Raw genomic sequence first — 11,306 nt, forward strand, 5'->3', positions numbered from 1 at the left:
TTTTGTAGGTAACTTTTCTTTTTTCCTGTGTTGCTTTCAGGATTGTTTCTTTGTGTTTGGTTTTGGTGAATTTGAGGATAATATGTCTTGGTGATTTTCTTTTGGGGTCTACCCTATTTGGGGTTTGTTGGACTTACTGAAATCCATTCCCATCTTCATCATACCAGGGATATTCTCTTCCAACAAATGTTTGACAATTTCCTCTATTTTTTTTTTTTTTGTCTCTTCCTGCTCTGGAATTCCAATTACATGTAGGTTATTCCTTTTGATTATATCCCACATGAACCTTAGGCTTCCTTCATTTTCTTTTGATCTTTTCTCTGATTGATCCCTTTCCAAGGAAGTATTCAGGTATTTGTCTTCAATCTCACTAATTCTGTCTTCCTTTGATTCAATTCTACTCCTTTGCCCTTTCAATGTGTTATCTATTTCTGAAAATTTAGTAGTAATCTTCTGGATTTCCAGCTGTAGATTTTGGATCATTTCTAATTTTTCATTTCTTTTGTCACTTTTCTTGTATTGTCTTTCAAAAATCTTCTAGGGTTTTCTGTGTGTTTTCCTAAATTTTTTCAGTTTTTCCCTAGGTATGTCTCTCAATTCACTGAAGGTACCTAAATGTAATTCTTTTGAATTTATTATCAGGGAGTTCTAATGCTGCTTCTTCCTCAGGGATGTGTTCTGGGTCTGTATTCTGCTCCCTTGTTTCTCCTGCTATCTTGTTCCTTTGTGAAGGCCGTGATGCTCTGTTATCTCCAAGACATTGTGGCTTCTTTTTTAAAAATTTATGTATGTTGGAGTAACTTGCCCACAATTATCATTTTATTTGTTTTGTTTGGACATTATCTACATAAGCAAGGTACTGTGCTCCTCTGTTCAGTAGTTCAGCACTTGTACACTCACTACCTATCTCCTTTCTTATTTTCAGCCTCCTGCATGTCCCTGTTGTCCTTGGCAAATGGAGCCTATTCTTAGGTCCCTGGAATCCAAATGAGAATGCTGTCACTTTAAAATCCAATATGAGCACCACTTGAAACATTCAAATTGGCTGCTCCTTCTGAAAGCCAAAAGTCCATAGCTCAGTTTGTCTTCCTCTTTGCTGTTTTCCTTCCTAGTTATCAGCAACCAGTGCAGTCATCCCTGCAGCTTGTGGTGACTAAGGCTGATCTGATTAGGTCAATTCTCAGGTCTCAACACCACTTGGAAATATTTAGGCTGTTGGTCCTGACAGAGTAGCTGATAGGTCACAGCTCCAACCATCTCCATACTCAATCTTTTCATTCATGTTTTTCCATGAATTGGTGCCTAATCCACTTCTGTATAATTCCTTTCAAAGCTCAGGGCTCCAGGATTATCTTCTGTATATCTGTCAATTGTTGAAGAGAATCTGTGTAGCTTGTCTGCCTATTCTGCCATTTTACTGAAAGTCTTATTTGAATTTTTTATGGGTTCAGCTAAGGATACTAGACAAATATCTGTGCAGGATGTGGTTAATAACATTTCTAAAACTGTTGAAAGGCAATATGGGGAAAGGGGGAGCAAAATATTCCCATGGGGCTTGACAAACAGTCCTGCCAGAACACTGATATTAAATTATTTAGTCATTTAAAATTTTTGGCAAACTGATCAAAGAATGCTTATTGTGGAAAGTTAGGGATTCAGATTCCTTTTGTTTTGAGGCTCCCATTAAGAACACAAATCTATTAAAGCCAAAAATGCTTGTGGAGAGTATGGCATATTAAAATATTCTTTGCTACATAAGTTTCATTTTTGTAAATACTAATACCTATTGAGTCCATAATGGGTAAATATTTTAAAAGCCAGCATGTTGGAAGGAGGAAGAAAGCTCTGATCTTTAGAGATGGGAACACTCATCTTGGTGCAAACACAAAATGCACAAAGAGGATTCAATCAAATTCAGAAATACAAAAGACTAAAAACCTCTTAACTTTGCATCTTACATGCCAGGAAATGTAAATACTAGAAATACTAGAATCAGCAAACAAAGAAATATGTGCAAATACAAACACCCACCAAATGAAATCATTTTAAATACCCTCTAATTTTCACCTGGCAGTACTTAAATTCCTTTTTTCATTGTGTGGCAGAATCACTTAGTGACTGAACAGAAAAAATGGAAACTCAAAACCCACTATTGCTGCCACTAGTGTAGACACAATAAGCTATGTAAAATTAAAATCACAATCAAAATCTACCTTGGCAAAGAATCAGACATAGAATGTAAGAACCAAAAATGGTCAACCACAGAAGTTATCAGATCAGCCAATAAAGGGTGAATCCAGGATTTCAGAAGTCCAATTCAAATAAGGTGAACTTTCAGACTACATGTTTCCCTTAGTCCAAGGGATGAATACAAATGGGTAATATCTCAGTTTCTTTATGAATAAAGTCTCAAAGAATAATTCAAAGACAGCTAGCTAATTATTAGTAAACTATTTTCTTGTCTAAAATCCCTGGGTAGCACAATCAGTTTTTGTTTGACTATTAGCACAGCTTGAACCCACTCGGTGGCACCACAGAAGAAAGGCCTGGTGATCTGCTTCCACAAAGAGAAGAGCCTAGAAAACTCTATGAGCAGGTCTACTTTAACACATAACATTGCCAGGAGTTAGAATCAACTTGAAGGCATCAAGGTTTTTATTCCTATAAAAGAGAGATAAGTTAATAAGTTGATTTTATCTAACAAAGCAAAGCCAGGATTTATATAAAAGAAAAAGCAGAGAGGGAAAAAAATTAACTGCAGAGATTCTGAGAAGATAAGTCTTGTTTGCACTTTATTGAGTAAACCAATTGACTGGCAGATAGCAAGATCTTAGTCTGGATGTGATATCCTGATTATGTTAAGTAGAATATTCAAAAAAAAAAAAAAAAGTGTTTTCAGTTGCTCATGAATTTTTCAGAGAGCTTTAAAAATTTTGTTTTGCAAGAAACATTTCAGCCTTTCTGTGTCTTTCAGCACTTCCACTTTAGTTCATCTATGTCTGCTCCTTTTCCTCATCACTTTCTCACTCTCTGATCTCTTCTTACTAGCTTCTTCATAGCTCCCTTTACATCTTTGTTTCTTAGAGTATAAATAAGGGGATTGAGGGTGGGAGTTACTACAGTGTACAAAAGGGTTATAAACTTTCCCTGACTGTGGGCATAAGAGCTGTTGGGATGGATGTAAACAGCTATGATGGTCCCATAGAACAGAGACACAACCAATAAGTGAGACCCACATGTTCCAAGAGCTTTACACCAAGCCTGTGCTGACTTGATCCTCATCACCACTTGGGCAATGTATCCATAGGAGACCAAGATGAATGCCAGAGGTAGGAGGAGCAGTACCAAGGAAGCCAGGAAGAGCTGGACCTCATTGGCATGAGTGTCTACACAGGCCAACTTGATCATGGCAGGCACTTCACAGATGAAATGGTAAATCCTTCGGTTCCCACAAAGGGGCAGCCGAAAGGTGATGGTGCCCTGGATGAGGGTGTTGCCCACTCCACTCAACCATGCCACTCCTGCAAGTGACTGGCAAAGCCGTGGGTGCATAACAGTTGCATAATGAAGTGGTTTGCAAACAGCAGCATAGCGATCATATGCCATGACAGCTAGAAGAACACACTCAGTGGATCCCAGTGCCAGAGACACATAGAGTTGAATAGCACAGCCTATAGGAGTAATTGTCTTGGCTGGTCCATGGAGGTTCCACAGCAGTTGAGGCACAATGCTGGTGGTAAAGCAGAGGTCAACAAAGGAGAGATTTGTAAGAAAGTAATACATTGGCATATGGAGCATGGGATCCAGAATGGAGACCAGGATGATGGCTGTGTTGCCCACCAGTGTCAGGAAGTAGGAAATCAGCACAACTATGAAGAGGATCTTCTCAAGCTGTGGTTGATCAGAGAAGCCCACCAGTATGAAATCACCTTCCAAACTCTCATTATTCATCATCATGACCCTACTTATGAAAAGGACACATAATAGCATAAAAATATAGTTGCTGTGTCCAAAACCCAAAACCAAACCCATAGTTATCAAATCAGTGCTGGGTTGTGGGAGGCAAATAGAATCAGAAATGTACTTGGGAGAAATTGACCTTGAAAGTCAGGAGAGAGGGGGTTTATGGAGAAAGAGAAAGAAAGAAACTTGTCTGGTTTCAGGAGGAAAATAAAAGTATGAAGGACTTTCTTGAAGAACTGCTAAAAGATATGGTTCAATAAAACAAACAATACTAAAAGTGAGAAATAATGGTTTCTTGATATTCCAAATTGTTTCACTTTTCTGCAAATCTACCACCTTCTTTCCCAACAGCATCTTGTAAAATTAGAAGCAAATTAATAAAAAGAAAGGTGTTGTCCAATTAATGAACATCTTGAACTATTCTATCATTGGTCAAAAGCAGCCCTAAGGGCTCAGTGGTTAGGTCTTGGTTGCTAACCAAAAGTTTGAGTAGTTGAAACACAAAACTGCTCCACAGCAGAAAAATGTGGCAATCTGATTCATAAAAATTACAAGCTTGGAGACTCTATGGGGCTGTTCTACCTTGTTCCATAGGTTGCTATGGGTAGAAATCAAGTCAATGGCAAAAGGTATCAGTAGTGAATGTTAAAAGTAGCAAATAATGAACACACTTTTTTAAAAAAACATTAATTTTGCTATACTCTGTGTTGTCATACATATTTACCAATGTGATAAGATGGTATGAATCAATAATTATCATGTTTTTTAATTACTTAATAAGCATCTACATAATATGTAGATATCCTTCAACATTTTTTCTTATACTATAAAAATTATCAGTTGGATATTTTACTTTTTGTATCAATTAGCTTTGCAAAATTTTGTTCATTGATATATTTCATTGAATTTTTCTTTGGTATGTAATCCATATTTTCCTTTATATACCTTCCCATTACATAGTAGAAGAATAACAAGTTCTTTTGACTGCCTTGCAAAATATTACTAATTCATTTAATAATGCTTCCATGTCATATGTCACAGCTGATCTTCAAATAAAGGAGATGGGGATAAAAAAGAAAAAACATCTTTTGGAGATTTGATACAAAATACATGTATATATTGCATTTTTGCTGATGGCAATTAGACAATCTTTTTTAGCAAATAGTGTTTAAGTAGATAATTAAAGATGAATACAAGTTAACCAGAAGCTCTGGTGGCATAGTGCCCAAGGCATTTGACTGCTAACCAGAAGGCTGGTGGTTCAAACCCACCAGCCACTCCTCTGAAGGAAGACTAGGCAATCTACTTCCATAGATACACTGCTGGAAAACCCAAGGAAGGGTCACTATGAGTTGAAATTGACTCCACGGCAGTGAGTTTGAGTGAATAAAATGAAACTTGAGGAAAGAAGGAATTGCTTTTTTTTTTTAAGTTTAATGTTGAAAAGGCATTGAAGAGAAGAGGCATATCTTGCATGATAGGAGTAGTCTGGCAATAGTAAGCAGGAATGGGAAGGAAGAGGAATGTTTAAAGTTTTGATTTACTCAAGGATGTCATAAATAGGACAAGGGAAGGTCAAGAGAGAGCACGCAATTTTTTTTTTTTTTTAAATATTTGGCCTCAGATTGCAGAATGGATTGGCAAGGAATAGGTTGATACATGAAAACATGAGAGTCAAAAGGAAGAATTGACAATTAATTAGAGGTTTGTTTCTTGAAAAATTAGGTGTCCTTGACAGAGTCAACACTCAAACCAAACTCACTGCCATTGATTTTGACTCATAGTAATGTCTATTGTGTTTCTGAAGCTGAATCTTTATGCAAGTAGATTGTCTCATCTTCTTTCTGAGGAGCAGCTTCTGGGTTTGGACCACTAACCTGGTTAGCAGTCAAATGCCTTAGGCACTGAGCCTTCAGAGTCAGAAGACATGAAAACTGGAGAAAAAAAAAATTGTGAAAGTATAAGATTCACATATTTCTAAATTTTGATTCCTAAAAAATTGAATGGATAAGAAATGTTAAAGATGGTTCAATCCTGCTATTTGGTTCTTTATCATACACCTTCTCCTTAGTCATACAGTTGAAAATACCCAGAATATCATAATTAGAGACTATCATTTTTCTCCCTACAAAATATTCTCCCCTTCATAATTTTCTACTACTTATATCCATTATCTCATAACTGCATCAACTGAATTTGAATGTGATGGTAATGTTTTTCCATATTTCATGCACACTAACCAATATATCTTTATGCTATTTATTTTTTTAAAAAAGAAAATACTTTTTTTTTTTTTAACATTGGCCTAGAGGATGACTATTAGCACAGCTTGAACCCAAGCAATGTTAGATGGTCTCTTACCTTTCAGTCTGTATTCCTTATTTCCTTGTTATACACTATTCATGGACTAAGGCAGGGAAAGATTCTCAAGATAAAATTTTCTTTTCTTAAAATACAAAATTCACAAGCCTCAGCATTGACTACAAGACTCTGCACAATTTTTGTTCCCCTTTGGGTTTTAGAATTATTTCCCCATATTTAAAGTTTACTATTACAATAGCCAAATAAAGGGAGTGCTGCTAGCATAGTGCTTAAGACACTTGACTGCTAACCAGAAGGCTGGCGGTTCAAACACACCAGCCACTCCTAAGAAGGAAGGTTGGGCAATCTTCCATAGTGATACTGCCTCTGAAACCCAAGGAGGGTTTGCTATGAGTCGGGTCTAACTCAACGGCACATAGAAACAACAACATAGCCAAATAAATCCTTTACTTCTCCACTCACACAAAATTTCAATTTCTGATTCAACTCCTTTGCCAATCTTATGTCTCCTCTTTGCTATAACTATTCCATTCCTTTTACCCTTAAAAAGTAAATAAATAAATAAATAAATAAAAGTGCCATCCAATGATTATAATACATGGAGACTTCATGTGTTGCAGAGTAAAACTGTTCCTTGGGTTTTCTTCTATGTGTTGTTGTTGTTCTTCTATGTAATTTTCACAAAAAAACCCTGGTGGAACAATGGTTAAGGCTTCAGTTGCTAACCAAAAGTCGGTGATTTGAACCCTCCAGCCCTTTCACATGGAAAAGATCTGGAGATGTGCTCTTGTAAAGATTACAGCCTAGGAAACAACATGTGGAAGATCTATTGTCATATGAGGTCATTATAAATCATATGTATGTATGTATTATAAGCCATATGTATGATGTACAACAACTGTCTTTATAAATATAGATTCCCAGGTCTTCATTTTGCAGTGTCACTTGGTAAATTTGAACTGCTAATCTTAAAGCTCGTATTCCAAAACAAACCTGTCACACTAACAAGGAACCTGTAAAACAACTTTTTTTGACCTGCTAATATTTGCCTGTGAACGAACATCTTCCAAAAGAACTCAAATCTATTCTCTGCAAACACTTCTCTTCTGTAATCCTGAGATAATTTGCAATAATATGTCAATTTGCATTTCACAGAGTCAATTTGCATTCATGTGTCCTCAAATGCAGAATAAATTTTTAAAGGGCAGAGACATTTCTCTCAAGTATCTTTCTTGTTATTCTTAGCATACAGGCCTATGTTTGAAACATAGAAGGAACCAAATAAATACCTCGAATAAATTAGCCTCTTTATTTTTTCTATTAAACAGCTTGTCTCCTTATTTTTCCCCTCCTATCTAGCAAAAAAAAAAAATTATGTTTATGTTATTTGTTGTGTTAGAGTTGGTTCTGACTCACAGCGACCCCGTGTACAACAGAATGAAACACTGCCCAGTCCTGTGCCAGCTTCACAATCTCTGTTATGCTTGACTCATTGTTAGAGGTGCTGTGTCGATCCCCTTCATTGAAGTCTTCCTCTTTTTCACTGACCCTCTAATTTACCAAGCATGATATCCTTCTTCAGGGACTGGTACCTCCTAATAACATGAAAGATGTGAGACAAAGTCATAAAACCATGTGTCATAAAACCAGTGTAATTCAATACAACATACATGTTTTAAAAAACCACTGCCATCAACTAGATTCTGATTCACAGCAACCCCTATTGGGTTTCCAAGGATGTAAATCTTTATGGAAGTAGATTGCCTTATCTTCCTCCCATGAAGCAATTGATGGGTTCTAACCACCAGAGATAATTACAACATACGTATAATAATGTTCATTATAAAGCAAATATCAAATTATTTCAAAGGACACACATCAATCTTAAAGATGAAGTTTAAAATGTATTACTGTGAAATACTTAGAAATATTAGGGAGTTTTCTGAAGGTAAGTTCTCAAGACATAATCTCCAAACTTTTCTTTTGATACAATTCATGTTCACATTTATTTAACTCTGTCCTGATACATTCATTCACTTGGCCTTAATTCATTGCCATGGAGTTAACATCTCACAGCATCCCAATAGGGCAGAATGGAATTGCCTCATAGGGTTTCATCTTTGGGTATCATCTTTATGGAAGCTGACTGTGGCCTCTTTCTCCTGCAAAATAGCTGGTGTATTTGAACCACTGACCAGCCAGCAGCTGAGTACATAACTATGTGCCATCAGGACTCCAAATTCATTTGTACTTAGAAGATAACATACATGATTACAACAATTTACTTCATTGCACATATTAAACTTTCTATATTTGAATAAGTATAGAGTCTTTTCAATTCTCTCCAATTATGGAGAAAATAGAATTATTTCTATTTACAGAGGTTACAGGGACCAAGAACACATGCATATATATAACACATATGCAAACATAAAAAGCTGATTTGTAACATTTATATATTCGAAGTTATGAATATATTAGACAGAATTCATATTTGTAGCCTTTTAACACATTATATAATTAGAAAAAATTAAGAAAGAAATCTAAGAATGTAGAGAAGGTTCCCCAAAATGTAGGGAAACTACCCTACTTACTTTCTCCCTGCTAAATCTCCCTGTATGGTATATACATACTTAAAATTAAGGCAGTCACATAAATATAATTTATCTCACATACAACTCTTTTCTAAAAATAGTAAAAGGCAAGTGAATTTGGTATTCCAAACTAAAAACATATGAAAGAAGACAGGCAGAAAAGTTAAGTGAATTATTTGCTGGGTTAGGTCAAGAAGTCTAATATGAGCAGCTCAAAAAAATATGTTTCCATATGTAATTTATTATTATGTAGATGGGCAAAAGAATGATGTAGGCTTCATTACTTTGTTACCTCTGAAAATTTTGTACCTTCATTCTTCTAAGTATTTTCCCAAGACAGGACGATGGTTCTTATGAATGTACTTTAAAGAACCATGGGATTCTGACCATTAATCTCTGAACCCAATGCCAAATTTGGAGTGGGAGTGCTGATTTCTGGAGCCAGAAAACAATGAAGTTTGTTACTCTAGCAGGAAATAATATTAGGTCTCAGAACAAGACCTTGGGGACCCTGTATTCCCAATAGGTCAATTAATACCAACCACAAGAATGACCAAGAGTGAAGGTTTCCTGGGGAACTTGTATGGAAAGAACTACTTCTGAACACTTAAATCTTCAATGTAAAAGGCTTAGAGCACCTCGATTTACATACAATACAAAATCTTGGAAAAGTTCTCACACTTTGTAAGGTACATGCCTAGAAGCATGATTTTCACAGCATTACCACAATCACTGCCTTATTTAAATAATTGCTGTTTAGTCAGGACACAGTTAACAAGAATTCATAAAATGAACATATATGTATGTGTCACAAATCAAAGTAAACCAGTAGGATACATTTTCACATATGGATTCTGTTTCAGGAAAACAACAAAAAGGAATTTGTAGTAACATAGTTCCTTTGGTCAGCATTTCTAAAACTTTTAAAACATTTATTTCATTTCTCTTCTTAGCAATTTTCAAAGTACATTAAAGGGTCTTTCTTCTTACATTAGATTTCTCCCAGTATATCTCCAAACCTTTTGAACACAGAACATTATATTGAGTAATGTTTATTAAAGTTTTGTGTAAATAGGATGGTAGCTTTAAGACACTGTCATAGAAACATATATTTAAGGATAAAAAGGGCAATTCAATGTTGACATCATCTGTAAATCACTAGTTATAAACATGCAAAGAACATAGATTTCATGGAGAGTAATCACAAAATTTCTATGGAGGGGATCAGGCTGAGGTGAACACAGGAAACCCTTCTCTCACTTGTGACTTTGATAGGGTCCTAAAACTGAGCCCAGTTCATCATAGGATACACACACACACACACACACACACACTGGTTGCACAGTGCCTAAGGCATTTGACTGTTAACCAGAAAGTTGGTCGTTCAAACCCAGCAGCTGAGCTGCTCTGAGGAAGGAATATTGGGCAATTTACAATTTACAGCCTTGGTTGGGGTTATATATATATATATATATATATATATATATATATATATAACCTGAAAGTAGACATATACTGGTGTATAGGTGATGATGGATACCACTTAAGCCAGGATGATGCACCCACACACTCAATGGTAATGCATCCCTAAAGCAATAAACCATGGGACACCAAAGGACCAACATTCAAACTGAGGAAATGCAGGACAAACAGGAGTGCATGATTATGAGGGGCCCAGGGGGAGTGTTGCAGGGTAGGGAGGGGAGGAGGCTGGGTTGGGGTTGGACATGGCAAATGGGGAATGAAACTAAATGTATGCATGACTTTGAATGTAAAACAAACTCTTAAAAAAACAAAAAAAAACATACTATATGGAGTGGAAATTAAGTTAAGAATCCTTATTAAATAGATTAATTTTTGGCTGGGTTTCTACACAAGCAAAAAGGAATAAAACTTTGGTCCAATCCATTAAAAAGAGGAAACATCCTGTTTGATAATTCCAAAACTGGGAAAAATTATATGTGAGGTAGTGAATAGACATATTTAACAGTAAAAGGAAAAAAGTGAATTACAGAGAGTTGTGATTAAAAGTAAGTTTAAAGTTCTCCAATTCAGTTAGAGATCAGGACTTTTGAATTCCTGCAATAAGAACATCAAAATAAGTTTTTTAATGTACATTTGATTTAACAATAACACACTTAGTAAATAATTTATAAGTCTTCCTCTTGATGCATTTTTTAAAGTAAACATATTTGTTTGACCAGTACCTACATAAAGATATAATATTTATTAATATTCATATCCTTTCACAATAATTAATATACCACCAACCTCATCCTTAGTGTAATTAACATAATCACCCAAATTTACTTTTGTCTGTTTTTAAAATTTATAAAATAGAATCATAAAGCATGTACTGTTTTCTGATGGTTTCTCTCCTAAAATCTAATTGAAAAAAAATATTTTGAATTTTCTATATACTTAAAT

General features: G+C 35.5%; 1 protein-coding gene across 1 annotated transcript; it reads right to left on the minus strand.

The window, feature by feature from the left end:
- Nucleotides 1-3,015: 3,015 nt before the first annotated feature.
- On the minus strand, nucleotides 3,016-3,957 carry LOC103211151 (olfactory receptor 2G3-like). Its single transcript, XM_007957069.2, has one exon. It carries the CDS (start codon nucleotides 3,955-3,957, stop codon nucleotides 3,016-3,018), a length of 942 nt encoding a protein of 313 aa, XP_007955260.2.
- Between the last annotated feature and the right edge of the window lie 7,349 nt (nucleotides 3,958-11,306).

This window comes from Orycteropus afer, unplaced genomic scaffold (assembly GCF_000298275.1).
Source record: "Orycteropus afer afer isolate SDZICR_OR568_19922 unplaced genomic scaffold, OryAfe1.0 scaffold00701, whole genome shotgun sequence".
Classification (NCBI taxonomy): Eukaryota; Metazoa; Chordata; class Mammalia; order Tubulidentata; family Orycteropodidae; genus Orycteropus; species Orycteropus afer.

Coding starts and splice junctions, on each gene's coding strand:
- LOC103211151 (XM_007957069.2), bottom strand. CDS start 3,957: ATGATGATGAATAATGAGAGTTTGGAAGGTGATTTCATACTGGTGGGC.